General features: G+C 40.9%; 1 protein-coding gene across 1 annotated transcript; it reads left to right on the forward strand.

The window, feature by feature from the left end:
- Positions 1 to 1,977: 1,977 nt before the first annotated feature.
- gid4 (GID complex subunit 4 homolog) lies at positions 1,978 to 12,845 on the forward strand. Its single transcript, XM_080775712.1, has 6 exons — positions 1,978 to 2,511; positions 4,286 to 4,345; positions 6,853 to 6,960; positions 9,069 to 9,170; positions 9,974 to 10,104; positions 12,397 to 12,845. Exons 1-6 carry the CDS (start codon positions 2,173 to 2,175, stop codon positions 12,458 to 12,460), a joined length of 804 nt encoding a protein of 267 aa, XP_080631838.1. The 5' UTR covers positions 1,978 to 2,172; the 3' UTR covers positions 12,461 to 12,845.
- The last annotated feature ends 5,658 nt before the right edge of the window (positions 12,846 to 18,503 follow it).

An 18,503-nucleotide genomic window follows, 5' to 3' on the forward strand; every position in this document is an offset into this window, starting at 1 on the left:
TATTTCATTTGAATCCTGAAAAGTTTTGGACGTGAGGTTTCCAACCGACAGAGACGATATTTTAATCAAAAATATAAAGATTGTTGTTTGTTTACTTTACTGAATACTCTGGGTTGTTTTTTTGTTTTGTTTTTTTCTAAAGACTGCAACTTATTTGCATTAATCGTACAAACTGGGTGATTTTATTTGATCAAAAGCAGTTTCTATGCAAGTCTGTGGGTATACTCCCCCAACAAGCAGCCATGCAGGAATCATCATGGAATGTGTAAAATATTCTTTTTCCACATTCTTTCCACAGTCAGAGGTCTAACATTTTAGGTGTAGCTGTTTCCTGCTCTGTATATGGAGTATGGACATGCGCTCTATTCATCCACATCTCAACTTGGCATGCAATGCAGTTTATGATTCTTATCACTGCATGGGAATAATCTTGTTCCTTAAAGGCATGTTCCTTAAACACAATGTAATGTAATGTATCTTGATTGATTCCTTGGCTTCCTTGAAAAGTGATGGTGTGTGTGTGTGTGTGTGTGTGTGTGTGTGTGTGCGTGCATGCGTGCGTGCGTGCGTGCGTGCGTGCGTGCCTGTGTTTTGAGGGTGGAGAGATAAAGAAAAAGAGACAGTGAAATTGTTGCTTTTGACTGGGTGACGACCAGATCCAAACTGTTCATTTGAGGGACATGGAGTCATGGAGTGTTCGCTCGTTTGGGCAAAGTGGGACAGACCAGGGTTAGCAACGTATTTTAGGCTACTTAAGTTGCTTTTAAATGCCTTATGTCATGTTCGACCGCATAGGCCTAATATTCCCTCATTTATTTATTAAACGCTCTGGTCACTGGTGTGTCACTTTTTTTAAATGCTAATTTTGGTATGGCTAAATTGATACTATAGCATTATGACAGTCTTAAAAACACATCTTGCAGGAAAAGAGAGAAATGTACAACTGAAAACCAACTAGGGACTAACTATAGGGCACTTGAATAGGCTACATGGAATATCAGTCAAAGTATAGCTATGACTATGCAAAAGTAGTAAGCACAAAGCTCGCATAGTGCCAGTGTGCCACGCTGTGAACTTGTATCTGAGCATGTATCTGCTATGTTTGCTGTAAAACAACATAATTAATTTATTTAGCTTATTGCTTTTTCTTTGTTTTTTTGTATGTTGTTTTCTTTTCTTTTTTTGGTGACACATTTCGGACCCTTTTATTCCCTTCCCTCAATTAAAGTGCTCACCTATAATAGCATGCCCACAATAGTGGCATCCGGTTGAAAGTGGACAACTCTACTGCGAATCAATAATATATTAAAAATGAATCATGTGCAATTTATAATTATTTTACTCTGTGAGGAAGAGGGTTTTTAGAATCATATTCGTGGTTTACTGCTACCATCTAGTGGTCATGTAGAGAGAGAGCACTATTTCTATTGGATTTCAAAACACTTGTATGAACTGCTTTAGGATTGCCAAACTTGCCAAATTAGTTGGCTGGTTATTTAATAACTTCTGTGTCTTTCATTAGTTAGTTATTTAATACCTATAATTCAATCTGAAACTACGCATACATTCATGATTCATCAGAAAGAAAAGACAAATCATTCTGTACATTTCTGTAGCTTCAACTCTTATCAATGTATATCAATGCCCTAACTAAACAGTTTGAAAATAAAATAAACATAAAAAAAAAATTGGGGGAGATTAAAGAAATGATAATTATTATAAATGTCCAATAGTTTTAAAGTTGTGAAAATTAATTAATTAATTAAAAATACAAAAATAAATTACAAAAATGTCTACAATACATAGGATAATAAAATAAAATAAACAGAAGAAGAAAAAAACTCCGAAAAATGCCAAGGTATGACACCCAATCAGACTCCAGCACGAGCTCGTGTCTAGCCAATCAAAACGCAGCCAAGCTGCTCTCTCTCTCAAATGCGACGTTCTGACTTGCAGCCGAAATAAGTGCCGAGCAGCCGAACCCTCCACTAGAGAGAGTGAGTTAGTTCGGAGTCCAGCAGCACCAGCACAGCTGTGAGGAGCCGCTGAACACTTTCACACGGCCGGACCGTCCGAAGAAGAAGCGCATCGCCGCGGTAGTAGTAGGTACGGAGCTGGACCTTCCCTCCCCCCAGTCCCCTGGCAGTGTGTCCCCCTCCAGCAGCACCCTGCATGTCGCTAGTCTCCTCCCCGAGAGGAGCTGGGTTGATGACCGTGGTGGTGGTGGTGGTCGCCTCATCGGTCGGTGACAACAACATCAACAACCACACACGACACGGCGTCCCTCCTCCCCACCAGCCCCCAGCAACGGTCAGAATGCCCGTCCGAGCGGTGGTGGGCAGCAGCAGGACCCCCGCCGCGGCCTCCTCATCCCCGGCCTCGCTTAGCCCTCCTGCCCCGATCAACACGCGGCAGCCGGGGGTCGCCACGTCGCTGCTCTACAGCGGCTCGCAGTTCCGCGGCCACCAGAAGAGCAAAGGCAACTCGTACGACGTGGAGGTGGTTTTACAGGTATACAAACTATACAAGAATTAGACATTTACATGTGCTTGCCTTTAATGCGTTTTGTTGATTAGTTTTAATACCGTGAGACGTTGTAGAAACCTAGCGGAAGCTAAAAGCTAAGCAGATACAGTATAGTAGTAGTAGTAGCCCCCAGTGTGTGTTGCTATTTGTGTCTGTGATACAAGGCTGACACCCTGACCTAATTTCTGAAGCCCTGAGCCAGCTGATTGATCTGGCATCATCATACTAGTGGATTTGATTTCGATTCGAATAAACTCATTCTTGCAGAATGACTAGATAGATAGATAGATAGATAGATGCCATTTTAAAGCAACCATTCACAGAATTATTCTAGCTGCAGAACCATTTCCATTCACATTATGATGCAAATATTGCTGCTTAATTTGCTGCATAGTATTGTGTGATATCTGCTGCTGTTTGATGATGTCCTTTATTTGCACAAAGAGGAACTCTGTCACTACTGTATTTTATTTAACTTTATTTTATTACCACGCAACACCTGCCTAGTGCCTACAGTGCCTAGTGTGTCATAAGTGGAAATTATACAATAGAATATTCTCCTACAAATAGCAAATCTACACACTCCCATAGATTGCCAATAGGTCTGCAGTTGTCCTTGTTTGACGTACAGCAAATATTATACCAGTCCAGTAAGTATTCATGGGAATCTTAAACAAAATGGTCTCACAATTACTACAGGGAGGCTGCCAAATGTTTGTGTGATGGGGATGCTGGGATAGGGATTCAAGTGATTGGTGTAACAAATGTATATAAAAAATCTTTCCTAACATTCACAGAAAATAGCAGATTTACAAGCTCACAACAACCCGGCATGTGTCGTGCGCTTGTGGATCTGCTATTTTTGACGAGGTGGTTTGGTGTAGAAGGGGGGGAAAAAAGAGCATGAACACGAATCCAACACTGACGGTGTTGTCCAACACATCTATGTATGTATTAAATCTATGAAGAGGTTTTTATCCGCAACACCGGCATTTTATACAATTATAGTAGCGTCATCGCTCTGTCTCTTGGCTAAGAGGTCCTTGGTCTGAAAAAACATTGGAGGGAGCCTTGTGTTGAAGGGCTTTTGCCTTCTCTCAAATCGGTAACTCTGTTCTCTTAGAATATTTTCCACCTCCCACCACCAACACCTGAACATGACGTGACTGCACTGCAGCCGAAACCTGCCCTCTCAAAGCTGTGCCCTTGACTGAACTTTTAAAATTATTAACTCTATACACGATTGCTCTCACCCCACCGCTTGTCCTTATGCGTGTCCTGACCTGCCTTGTACAGAGAGAAGTAGGTGAGCCTGTTTACAACGCGCGTGTCTTCTGACAACAACCACGAGATAACTGACTGACTGAGTGTTTACGTGATGGAGTCAGTGATGTAAATAGGTTTTCAATGTAATGAGTCCCGGGATGCAGGGATGGCCCTTTTTAGATGAGTCCCAGGTACATTTTATGACTCCCACTTCAACGACGTTAGGAGTCATATTTTGCCATTTTTAACAAATTGCAGCATTTACCTCCCATTTAATTTTATCTGGATATAATGTGGTTATATTCATGTAGAAAACGGAAGAAGAAATGATTATTATAACTAAAGCTAGCAAAATAAACTAGAATTAAAAAAACAGCACTAGTGCATCCCGTCGATGCAGAGGTCGTTGTTTTATTGCGTCCCTTAACTATAAACTGTTTTGGCATGCAAAATGCACCATATTTTAATCTCTGGATGTGTTTGTATTTGACAGCATGTGACAGCGGAGGACTCCTATTTGTGTGGATACCTGAAGATCAAAGGTTTGACTGAGGTAAGGACCGTCCTCAAACCGGGTCAGACAGACAGTCGCTCTGTACTCCTAACCACAGACATAAACTGGTCAAAACCGGGTTTTCCTTGCCCCACTAGTCCAGACCAGTGTTGTTTTTTTGGCAGCACATTTTCATTTTAGTTCTAGTCATATAGTCTCTTGAATAGTTTTAATTTAGTTCTAGTCCCATTTTAGTCACCTGGAATGTTTTAGTCTAGTTTTAGTCGACTAAAATCTACAGTTGATTTAGACGACTAAAATGTATATTGGTGTGCCTTGACGCCGTCATAATAGCAGTTTTTACACTTGCTGGAAATAGCCGATCTACAAGCTCACAACGCATCGCGCTGTGACGCTTTCTTCAGCATGCAACCAAGTGTAAAATTACTGATACTGGATCTCTTGTCCTCTAGTCCCTTCCTAACAATTTTATTGTCAGTATATTTAGTCATAGTTTTAGTCATCGTAGCTCAGTTTTTATTTAATTTCCATAACATTTTCGTCAGTGGAAAAAGGTAGTCGACGAACGTCTCGGTTTCAGTCGACGAAAACGACACTGGTCTCCAGACAGTCCAATATGTTGTGACACGTGACGGATTCAAAAGTCGTGAGACCACTTAAGGTCGGTGTCTAAAAGAGACTCCTAGCATATGTGTGTCAACCGGCGTTGCCACCATATTTATGTAACACGGTTGAAAGGGCAACAGGCGTTGGGGTTCCAAATGTTATGTCCCGTGAAATATCAGCTGTGACTGACGGACCTGAGTCTGTCACGACGTCCAAGAACGAGCCTTGAATGCGTTGTTGCAACCCCAACCGGCGTCAGACAGCCCAGAAGAAATGTTATGTTATGTTATGACCCCTAGATGGAGTCATAACATTGATTGATCTATGATGCAAAAACGTGTGCATTTCCTTAAATACCAGAGGGGCCGTGTTGTACACAGCAGAACATGATTGTACTTCAGTCTCCTGCATTCAAGTTCTCAGTCGCACAGAAGTCTTCCAAGGAGTTCCTGGCTGTCGCGCACGAAAACAGCCCATCGGCGAGCTCACAACGTGCCTCTGACGTGCTGTGAGCTTGTAGATGGTTATTGGTTGTTTTAAGATAAAAAATTGAGAGTAAAGTGTTCAAACTAGCAATAGATTAGATTATTAAAGGGTGTTTGAATTGGCCGAACATAGCTATAGAATAGAATGCACCTTAAAAAAAAATCTAAAATGGTCTCGGATATTTCATTAAAGCAAAGGCCTCAATCTGTGATTTCTTCTGCTGGAATGAAGACAATTAACAAACTATCAAATCTACATATTGTACTAACTGTGTTAGTTAAAAGGTTTATTTATATTCTGCTTCATACCACTGACATAAGCTCACTTTACTTGTGAGCAATACTGTTTGTATTGCCAGAGGGAGGGAGGGACGGCGAGAGAGACAAAGAGGCCTGTTCATGCATTCAAGACATTGGGAAGGAGCTGCTAATATTATGTATCGTTGTACTGTAATCTCTTGCAATGTTGCATAATTTATAGATGGGCCTCATGGCATTATTAGTGTTGATTAATTCCTGACAAAGACCCACACGGGTCAAAAAGTACCTCTAAAGTTGCTTCTGGGAGCAACAGACCAGTTAGTTAGTAGTGTGTGAACTACCTTCTCTCAACAGTGCACATGTTTTTGTTCAGCACCTGTAGAATGTATTTTGAGATGTGTGTGTGTGTGTGTGCTTCCCGCTTGGCCATTATTAGTGTTGCACACAGTGGGATTTTGACCAAATGGGCCACACACAGCCTTCTTTATTTATTTTTTCCCCAGCCATTAAAGCCATGTCAGCATGGCTGACACACAGTTGTTTTGACCGTGTGTGTGTGTGTTTATGTCTTAGACTTAGACGGTCTGTGAACCGATTTTGTCAACACGCTATAAAAATGCAATTCATTATATACGCATCACTGACGGTGTTACTATTGCAACATGCCAACATAGTCTAGTAGCCAGCCCATAGAGCCCCATTGTGAACCCGGACATGTTGAGTACACCAATGTTTTATGTTACAAATGTTGAGTATGGGTCCCCAGCATGTAGAAACTGCCGGATGCTAACTTGCAGCATGTTGAGCAATTTTCACATAATTGCCATACTATGTGACCATACCATTAACAACCTAATAGAAGGGAAGAAAAATAATAATCCAAATTTCATCATGCTTTATGTAGCATGTGACATGTCAAACGAGGGGTTTTCATGAGGCTGAATCCATTCCAAGCATTCGTTTTGCAAAAAAAAAAAAAAAAACACTCCTTGGGCCATAGCTACTTGCATACATACAGGGCTCAAGTGATGTTATTCCTCCCTCTCATGGGTGGACCAATTGTTTAATTTGAAGAAATGTGCTTTATGTAAATAAACGGCCTCTGGTTTTCCGGGTGGAAACTGCCATATGTCCCAAAACTGTTACTTTTCAGGATTCAAATTCAAAGTCTATGACCTTTTTTCCTGTTCACAGGAGTTCCCCACTCTCACGACCTTCTTTGCGGGTGAAATAATCAGTAAAAAGAGACCTTTTCTAACCAGGAAGTGGGATGCAGATGAGGACGTGGACAGAAAGCATTGGGTACGGCTGCTTTTCATGAATCATTTATTTTTTTAAATGCATTTATTTCATTTTTGATGAAAGGCACAGGTACAGGCATACAACAAAATGCACATAAAACATAATTCAAATTCTTTGCCAACCAGTGGCTTGCCCCTTGCCTCATTTAAAAAAAAATCCTACCCCCAAACCCCAGCACCAACCACCGTTGACAAAAAATATATAAAAATATAGTAATACAACATAAAACTCAATTACATTTTTTTTAACAACAAATTGTAAATAAAAAATAATCCCTCCCAACCCACCCCGTCATAGGCCTGAAAAGCAAAAGAAATGAGCAAAGATTTCAACAAAGACCAAACAGAAAAACGGTTATGCTAGTTATATAGTAGAGGTGTTAAGCATTATGTTATGCTTTAGCTATTTTTGAAAAATCGTGAAAATGTGGCGCAAATCTTTGAATATATATATATATATATATATATATATATATATATATATATATATATAAATTATATATTCTTTCAGAGTGAACGTTTTTAACTCAAATGTTTGCTTCTGGGAGGTTCCTGGAACAACATATTATTTCAGATGGAGGGGGGGGGGGTCTGCGGCCAAATAGAGATAATTCTGGGGGTCCTTGAGATGAAATAGTTTGAGAACCACTGACATAGAAACATGAGGTTTTTCAAAAAACTGTCAGGATTTAGAAGACTTTTTTTTTGTTGTAAGAATCGTCCTCAGGTCTAAATGGGTTAAGTTTGTCACACAGCAGCGTAATCGTCACAGCTGCCATTGTCGACGGACTAGGCAGTCGGCATAATTGAAAGGAGACGTACTATCTTGAGAAGAACGCTGGCTTTTATGCCGTTAATATAGTTGATCTCTGTCCTTGGCTCCAAATAAATGAGACTAGTCTCCAAATAAATGGGACGAGGGAGGGCCATAATGTGGCTTTGCAGATTGTGTGTGTATATGGCTGTCTTTGAGCAAACGTAAACCTTGTTTGTGGAACATTGCTGTCACAGTTTAAGGCTCACAACACTTGCTCACACACATCTCATCGCTGGTGGGTTATTCTGCTGGCACCTCAGTGGAATTCTGAAAATACTGGGTTGAGTGTCGTAGTCCCGTAAATAAGTATTTATTTAAAGACCTTTTTAAGCGTCCTACAAAGCCAACTGGAGTCGTGACAAATCATGACAAACACATTTACAAATTACTAATTATTTGTTCGGCCCGAAAAATTGCGTTTGTTGTCATGATTTCTCACAACTTGAGTTGGCTTTGTATACGACGCTTAAAAGTTTTTTTTTTTTTATATATTGCCGTCGTCATGAAAGGGGGCGGGACTGCGACACTCTATTGGCCCAAGAATCAAGAGAATCCAGAGGGGTTTTATTTGTCACTTGTACTCATTCAGGTACAAGCAGGGAAAAATCCCAGTGGTGTATGTTCAGCAAACACTCAACAAAACGACAAGATATTAAAATGTATACTAATACCGCATGTACAGTAACAGGACAAAATAAATCGATGAATAAAAAGTACAGGTATGATAAACATTAAGACATCTTTATCAGACATGGGGAAAGTGCAGTGAACAAGGCAGAATGTGTCTACATCCGATTCATTCAATGTCTGTTTCACTTGTCCCTTTTTGTACATTGTGCACGTAACATTTTGAGCAGCTTCTTTAAATGTTGACCTTGTCCTCAATTTCTGGGCCCTGCCAGCCGCAGTGGGGGTGGGAGAAAAGAAAAGGGAATAATAAAAATTCTCACCCTCGAGGCACGGTCTGTGCCTTCCATTTCGTACCGTTCGTTTCATCTGCAGTTTTAACCACCCTGCCTCGACTCAAACTAGTCAGTCCTGTGTCACAGTCCTGTTGTCTAACGCCCTTTTGGTGTTTGAATCATTTCTGTTAGACTTTAGCTATTGAAAAATAGCAGATCTACAAGCTGCACTACGAGCTTGTAGGTCTGCTATTTTTGAAGAATCGTGAAAATGTAGTGCAAATCTTTGAATTTAGAAGACATTTTGTTAGACTCGTTTCCAGGTCTAAGATGGGTTAATGGAATAATGTCGCGTCCTCTTACCGGTTCCTCTTTGACTCGTGTCTCCAGGGCAAGTTTCAGCCTTTCTGCAAATACACGAAAAGCTTCAACTCTGATGACTTTGACTACGAGGCTCTGGACAACGGCGACTTCGTCTTCATGAGGTGGAAGGTCAGTCCGGGGAAGCCTATAACGTGGGCTAACGTTATGGTGTTGTAAACATTATGTTATGCTTTAGCTATTTAAAAAAATTGCAGATCTACAAGCTCATAGCGCGGCACCGAGTGCCGCACTATGAGCTTGTAGGTCTGCTATTTTAGAAAGAAATCGTGAAATTGTCGCACAGATCTTTGAATGTTCTTTCAGAGCGAACGTTGTTAACTCAAATCTTTGCACCTGGTGAGGTCCCTGGAACAACATATTTTCACACGGGGGGTCGGCGGCCAATTACCTAATATGTTTTGGGGGGGGGGGGGGGTCCTTGACATGAATATGTTTGAGAACCACCGACATGGAAACATAGGGTTTTTCATAAAACTGTTAAGGATTTTAGAAGACATTTGTGACCAGATTTGACTGAGAGATTGCCATCGCGCAAATTACAGCTTTTCACTTTTTTAATGAGTTAATAGCACAGGCAGACATACTAGAGCATGTCTGAAATAAGTTTTGGAGCTGAAATCGACATGTAAATATGAAATAAATGCCCAAACATGTAGCTATAGGTGTAATGTTAGAGACCACAGAAGTGAACCTTTCAAGCCTGTTTTCTCAAGAAGTGAACCGTTCAAGCCTGTTTTCTCAACTCGCTGTTTTCTGCAAGACATTACTCTATAAGCCATATCTCCAAAGAATGAAAATTCAAAAAGATCCAATGGCAGTCCCTCAGTCAAATTTAGTCACATTTGTAGAATCCTTCTCCGGTCGAAATGGGGTTTAAACTCTTGACCTCTGCCCCCCCCCCATCCATCCAGGAGCAGTTTCTGGTGCCAGACCACACCATCAAAGACATCAGCGGTGCCTCGTTCGCGGGCTTCTATTACATCTGCTTCCAGAAGTCCACGGCCACCATCGAGGGCTACTACTACCACAGGAGCTCGGAGTGGTGAGTAAAGCGCCTCTCTGCTTGCTTTTACAGCTAGTGTGACACAATTCCAATGTCTGTCTGCAGAGTTTGACTCTGTTGGAAGTCGGGGTGCATACTTAGTTTATGACTAGTCATTGGTTAGACCGTCATTTTAGATCTCTTCATATAAGATGGATGGATATGAAGCATCGACTGAAGGTGGAAATGTACAAATATACCCAAAGAGTAACAAAATAAGCGTTAGAAATGAGTCAAACAACCCAGAGACTACATTTCCGGGTAGGCGGGGTGTCTGCATCTGCCCGTCGCACAACAGAAACTGAATGTTTATTACGTTTATTTTAATTTTATTGATATTTAATGTTTTGTGGTTAGTACGAGTCGAGTCACCACCAGCTGAGCTTACGTCAACGAGGAATCTCGTGGAACGAGGAACGCAATGTGTCGACAGCTGGGCGTGACGTATATTAGCAGCCTTCATATGTAGTTTCAAGGCTTTTGCGGCCACATTAATTCCATTTTCTCCAGAAACTGGCTGTATCAAATATTAATGGACATCATTAACGACACACAGTCACCCCCCTGACCGAAAGGCCGAGATGATCGGTTTATTTTTAAAACACAGTTCTTATATGAAAGCGATCTAAAATACCCCTATGGGGATTTCAATGCAACTAAAAAAATACATGAACCTGTGTACTGGCGCCCTCTACTGAAAGTGACGTCAGACTTCGGTGCTCTATGACTAGTCTAAACCAAGTACTGTCTAAACTATATGCTACTTTATATGCTACTGTATATCCTACTGTACGCGTAGGTTCGGCGTCCGTCCCATTTGACATTGATTCGAGGTGTTTTGCATATACATCTCTGACCCCCCCCCCCGAACAAATAATTAGAAAGAAGACGAAAACGGCAGGTTACAACACTTTTTTTTTTGTTTTTTTGTAATTATTTGTTTGGTCCAAAATATTGTGTTTATTGTCACGATTTGTCACGACTCGAGTTGGCTTTGTACGCCGCTTATAAGTAATGAATAGTTTTTGAAATGTCTATGGGAAAAATGCATTGGGATTTATTTCCTAGGCCTGGCGTCGTCTTGAAGGGGGGCGGGACTGCGACGCTCTATTAGTCTAAGGAATAGGGACGCACATGACGTTTTGTTTTAACTGCTGAAAAACAAACATTAAAAGTCCATTAGTCTCGGCTGCCACTCTGTTAAATGTGCTCTGAACAAACATTACAAGCATATATGATGCATTTACATTGCGCTTTCATCCAAAGCACTTTACACAGATTGTGCATCACATGCACACGCACTCATAACACCGATGGCGGAGGAAACCATGCAAGGAAGGCACCAACCTGCACATCGGCCGGGGTGCAATTAGGGGTTCAGAGTATCTTGCTCATGGACACAAAAAAGTCCATAGACTTGGCTGCCATATATACCGTCATTTCAAAATCCAGATCATTGGACGGGGTAGCAACCCTACAAACATCAATTTCTTTTGTTTTTCTCTCTGTGTGAAAAGAGGCTGACTCACACTCCTGGACACATCACGCCTGCATTGGCTCTTAACCCATTTCGGGTGGGAACCCCTTTTGGTGTTTTAAACATTATGTTGTACTTTAGCAATTGAAAAATGGCAGATCTACAAACTCGTAGCGTGGCACTCGTAAGCTCTGCTATTTTTGAAAAATCGTGAAAATGTGGCGCAAATCTTTGAATATATATTTCAGAGCGAACATTTTAAACTAAAATATTGGCTTCTGGGGGGGTCCCCTGGAACTACATATTTTCAGATGGGGGTCTGTGGCCAAATACGGATAATTCTGGGGTTCCTTGACATGAAAAAAGTTGAGCACCGCTGACATAGAAACATGGGTTTTTCAGAATCTTTTTATTTAATCGGCCTCAGTCTAAAATGGGTTAAAAAAAAAAAGGTAAAAATGCTGTAAGCACTGGCGGTTTCATTAAATGATATACCTGGCTTGGCACGCACATAGATTTAATTGTTTAGCGAACAGTCGCTATAGTGTGAGGGGGGGCTCCTTTCACACTGCTTCACAAATCACATAATTGGATTCAGCCCCATATACCCATTTAACCCATTTTGACCTGAGATCAGATTCTAAAAACGTCCTCTACATCGGGACACTTTTCTGAAAAACGTTGTTCTTTCGATTAAAAAAAATAAATAGCAGACCTACAAGCTCGTAGCGCGCCACTCGGTGGCGCGCTATGAGCTTGTAGATCTGCTTTTTTTTCAATAGCTAAAGCATAACATAATGCTAACGTCACTGCAGGTACCAGTCGCTAAACCTCAGCCACGTCAGAGAGCGCAGCGTGCCCATCTACGAGTTCCGGTGACCTCGAACACGCCGGCGCAGCTGGCAGAGAGACGGAGAGAGAGAGAGGAGAGGGTCCTGGACTGGACTTGACTGGACTGGGCGTTGGGTTGGGTTGGAAGAGACGGATCGGGTCCTGCCCCTTTTTTTTAGTGCCAAGACCGGAGTTTACCTGCCCTCCTTCCCTGCAGGGTGGCGAGAAGAACGCTGCACGAGCACGCGAAAGACGGGAGCACTGCCCCCGAGACGGGACAGATGAGTGAGATGGCGACGATAACGATGATTGGATAAACCAGGGCTTGGATGATGATGATTGGATAATCAGGGGGGGTGGATGAATCTGGGCATTTTTCCTCTTGTATCCGATTCGTTCAAGATGACCACTGATTCTCCCAGATGTCTCGGGGGGGGGAAAAACGAAAGACCGAAAGAAAGATGGGGGGGAATTTAAACATTTCTCCCCCCCCCCCAATCTTCTCGTTCTCGTGTCGTGGCTTCCGTCTCGTCGTCGAAATGTTTCATTTTTCTATATGGAGACGACACACCTTTTACCTCTATACCTTTCTTTTCCAGTTCAGAGTTGTTTTGGAGGTGCGGCAATACGAGTTATCTGTACAGTGAAGTTCCATTTTTACGGTTTAATTTATATTTTTTAATTTGTCTTTTTTTAAATCTTAATTGAGGGTTCATGCCAAGAGATTTCAATAGAAGCAATGATCGCGTTAGGGCTGGGGGGGGAGGGGGCAGTATATGGATATTATATCGATATCGTGATAAGGATACTAGATCTTGACTGATCTTGCATCGTTTATCGTGATTTCGAAGTCTTTGTCTTTTTTCCTGGGTTTTAATCACTTTAAGTCTTATACTTTCAAACGATATTGTACAAAAATAAAAAGTAAATGGACATTGTCACAATATCGATATTGAGGTATTTAGTCATTCAAATATATATTGGTTCTATTTGATTTTGTCCATATCTCTCAGCCCTAGATCACAAGATGTGTGTGTTTTTTTTTAATGCAAGGTCTATGGAGGATATCAACCTATTGAGCCGATTTCAGGGACGTGTTGTTTGAAGACATTTTTTTAGCGAGGTGAACGTGGCAAGAGTTACAACTTGATGCCATCGGGAACCCCTTTTGTTGTTTTTAAGCATTGTTATACTTTAGCCATTGAAAAAATGGCAGATCTACAAGCTCATAGCGCTGCACCGAGTGTCGCGCGCTACAAGCTTGTAGGTCTGGCTATTTGTTTTAAATCGTGAAAATGTGGCGCAAATCTTTGAATATATATATATATATATATTCTTTCAGTGACCCCCCCCCCCAGAATATTTGCTTCTGGGGGCGGGTCCCTGGAACTACATATTTTCAGATGGAGGGGGGGGGGGGGGAGGGGTCGGCGGCCAATTACATAATAATCTTGGGGGTCCTTGACATGAAAATGTTTGAGAACGACTGACATAGAAAACATAGGTGTTTTTCAGAAAAAACTGTCAGGATTGAATTAGAATACATTTTGTAGAATCCTTCCCAGGTCAAAATGGGTCAATAATAATATACCGTAGTATCAAAACATCATGTCAAAAAAAATGGACAAAGTTTGACCAAAAGTTTGACAACCACAGTTATGTAGCAGCCTATGGAGGTGGTGGGGTCAACTAGGGCAGTGGTTCTCAAATGTTTTTTTTTTTGGGGGGTGGGGTCCACAGATGATTAGTTTATTGTGCAATGTCGTTTTCTCACTCCATGCAGTAAACAAACCAACATGCAGTATATAAGTGTATAACTATTAAAGTGTCTATCTGCACATTTCTAAATCTATACGGATTTAAGACCTCCATTATGCTATCAGCGCCCGGCTATTCGACCCATTTTGGGGGCGGGAACCCCCTTTTGGTGTTCTAAGCATTATGTTTTGCTTTAGCTATTGAAAAATAGCAGATCTACAAGCTCGTAGCGCGGCACCGAGTGCTGCGCTACGAGCTTGTAGATCTGCTATTTTTTTTTAATGGTGAAAATGTGCCGCAATATATTTGAATATATTCTTTCAGAGCGAGTGTTCTCTCCAGTTCAAATATGATTATTATTTTTAAAAGAAATGTGTGTGGGGGGGACAGAGTTTCATGTCGTTTATTGACCAGCATTTGAAGCTCTTAAGATTGGTTTCTAATTCTAAAACTTTTCCTTTTTAAAGACAGTCTTTGACAAAGTCTCTGACAAAACCTTTTGTTTTGGATTGTGGGTGTTTTAAAATATATTTGTTTTATATTTATCTCAACTTATTTATCTCAACCGATAAGAAAAATCAGAAAATAAAATACAATAAAATGAACTACCGGTACCCAAAATCAAAATCCGACCCAGGGAATAATAATAATAATAATAATAATAGGGAATTAAACTTTTGGCCCATAATACCCAGGATACCAAAACAACCCTATATACAAACAGATTCACAGTACAGAAATGGCAGCGCAAACACGACAGACCTATAAGGGACAAAAGGATTGAATGTTCTTAAAAAGACAATGACACACACGCCTTTTTTTTTTTTTTTTTGATCTTGATGTTAGGTTTGCATACAGTCAGTCTCCAGTGACGATGCCGTAATGAACATGTCATTCATATTTTCTTGGTTTTTGTATAGTCGAATGTGACACAGATGAACGTTCAAAAGTCAAACTCCTGATCACAGCACCGAATGGACACACAACTGGAGTTTTACCAAGCATTTTGACTACCTTAACGCCCCCGCTGCCCCACCCGCTGGAAAAAAAAACGCACCAAAAATTTGACGCTTTATGGAAAAAAAACCTGCTGCCTTAAAATGTAAATATTGTAAAGCACTTTTTGTCACTTCTGAGTGACAGATTTATTTTTGGTTTTTGGTTAAGAGTTTGTTTGGTCTTGAGGATTGTGTAAATGTGTGGAAGCATGTTTTATTTGTATCGTTTTAGTTTTTTATTATTCTTGTAAAGGGGGAATAGTGCAAAGAACGAGGGACAACACACTGAACACAGCAGCACCCCCTAGAGGTCTATTGGGTGCGGTGCGTGTGGTTCAGCCTACCTCAGTGGTCAGCGTGCCTGGCCTGATTTACACTTCTTAATGACGACGTGCCGGAAAAGAAAAAGTTGGTGATTTGTCACACAAATTATTGAGATTAAAGATTTCTTTGGAAATTGGAACATTATGCATAGAAATTACAATAATCTGTTTTGCCTTTTTTAGGCTTCGTAATAAATAAAAAAAAATCATAGGGCAGATATGACAAATAACCGAAAAATACCAAGTAATTACCGGCATTTATTATAAATGTCATACTTTCAAATAATAATAGCGGTAATAGCTGATCTACAAGCTTACAACGCAGGCGAGTTTCTGCTTTTTTTTAATGTGTGAAAACGTTTCAACATTGACATGATTATGACCATAATTGCGATTACCTCAGATAATTGCGATTTAGACGATTATGTAATTATTGTGACAACCCCCCCCCCCCCCCCCCCTAGACTCATGAGCTTGTAAATCAGTTTCTGGTGCATGTCGTAAGACGGAGTTAGCCCTTCACTAAGTCCCTCCCCAACCCATCCTTGGATTCCTTGTCCAATAGGCACGCTAGCAGGGAAGAAAGCTTGACCTGCATAGCAACCGTTGCTAAACTATTTGGATTGGACAATTGCTTCTTGGGGTGGGATTTAGTGAAGGGCTAATTAGACGCGATGTTGAAAGACATTGTTGGACTTTCTCCTCCAAAGGGCACGGATGATGTTGATGATGATGCAATTGTTCTATGGATGTTTTTGTGGTTTTTCTAAACGCCTGGGTATAAAAAAAGTGTGCAATGTAAGAGGTAAAACTATAAGGGTGGATTATAGGAAAGCGTCGTAATAAATACATGGATCTCGATTGAATATACTTTTTTATATATATATATATATATATATATATATATATATATATATATATATATAAATGTCAGTCCAAGTTAACACAGATGCTGTATGATACAATCTGCAAAGGTGGGGAAAAATGCACAATTGTGAGATTAAAGATTGTTTCAGAGTTAATGTCCATGCTGTGAAGAGATGCTTTTATTTGATCGATATTTTGCCGCATGGGCCCCTATAGAGCAGGTGTGGGCAACTGGCGGCCCGTGGGGCCACATGCGGCCCCTACCTTCACTTAATGTGGCCCTCAGGTTAATGTCAGAATACTGATATATTATTAGTTTCACAACATGCATTGCAAACATGACCCGCTTTAATTATATAACCCATTCTGACCTGAGATCAGATTCATACGAGGTTTCCACTGGACACACACTGGTCTGATTACAGGCATTTGAAATTACAATGTTTTCAGGATTCCAATTCAAAAGTAGCAAAAAAGATTTCAATTTGAATATAGCAAAAATAGCCGATCTACAAGCTCGATTGGCTATTTTTGTGACGACAGGGAGTGGAGGGAGTGAGTGTGGAAATACAGTGGCCCTCTCCATCGTCAAAGTTGCCCATCCCTCCTATAGAGCTAGTACTAGCTTGTACTAGTAAGTTCCCTATGGCATAGAGTCTATGCCATAGGGAACTTACTAGTACAATCATATTGTATGTACTGTTTTTACAAGATGTAGTAGACACACTGGCAGCACTCAAGTCATTATCTTAGATGGGATCATATAGCCAAACCATTTTTATGGGTCTCAACTCTCAAGTAAAAAAATATTACTCATTTTTCATACATTTAACATTTTGCTAAAAATGTCACTATAGAAAAGAACCATGCCTTCATACCAATATACAGATTCAAGTTAAGATAAGTAAGAAAGACTGGTGCGATCCATGTGTGTGTTACGTACATGTTGTATGCATGGATTAATGTTCTCAGTTGCCACAGCTGATGTCAATCATGAGTCGTGTGCATTCCAACATTTCATAGATGTCGGCAGCATCATGCTGCCTATGGAAGCATGTAGCGCAGCAAAAATTGCTCACAACACTTCAAGGTAGCATAATAGAATATATATTCATAAGCATATTCCATGAGTGAGGGGTATGATGTTGGAAGACCCGAAACCCTGTGTTGACCTCAGGATACATCACTGAGGATACGTCCCAGGTGCATCCATGCAATGTTTTTTTAGTTGGTGAGACGTAGGAGGGGCCCGGACAGTAGACAACCTACAGAGCCTATAGTCCTTCCATGCACCAGAAGTGTACCTCCCAGCCCTGGCAGAGTAGTTCTGGAGTAGTTCCAACGGGTTGTGTGGCCCTGGTTTTGCCCTAGTGGGACTGATCGAGGGTAGCTACTGCGGGGACGTAAGTCGGGACTTGATCACCCCCGGGCTGGGTCGCCTGAGTGAGGGGTTTGATGTTGGAAGACCCTAAATCCCATTGACCTCAGGATACATCACTGAGGATACGTCCCAGGTGCATCCATGCGATGTATTTTTAGTTAGTCATGAAATTGTAATAGTCTTGGATATTTCATGAAAGCAAATGGTTAAACCCTCATTCTGTGAACAAGAACAGACTAGGTTTACAATAATGCCTAAACATAATTCTAATAAAAATGTTTCAGTCAAGAGATTTGAGGATTAAGGGTTTGAAGTTATCTCAATTGCTGCGCCAGTGCGCACACATCTCCCACTGCTGGCACTTGAATGTATAAGCGCAGTGTTTACTAGTTCACAAACGTCATGACATTGTTGTAAAGATTACTTGTATACATAATAATACATATTCTTTTGTCCCCAGACCATGGCTATAGAGAGTCGCAGTCCCGTGCACCCCCTTTCATGACGACGCCAGGCCCAGGAAATGATTCCCAATGCATTTTTCCCATAGACATTTTAAAAGGTATTTATTTAAAAGGTATTTATTTAAAGACGGTTACGCCGCGGACAAGCTCGCTACGAGCTTGCTACGCTTGTAGGTCTGCTATTTTTTTAAACTGTCAGGATTTAGAAGACATTTTTTTAGAATATGATCTCAGGTCAAAATGCGTCAAAGAACCACCGTTCTTCCGTGCGTTAGAATCTGATATCAGGTCAGAATGGGT

The sequence above is a fragment of the Protomyctophum bolini genome, assembly GCF_963924005.1.
Source record: "Protomyctophum bolini genome assembly, chromosome: 11".
Lineage (NCBI taxonomy): Eukaryota > Metazoa > Chordata > Actinopteri > Myctophiformes > Myctophidae > Protomyctophum > Protomyctophum bolini.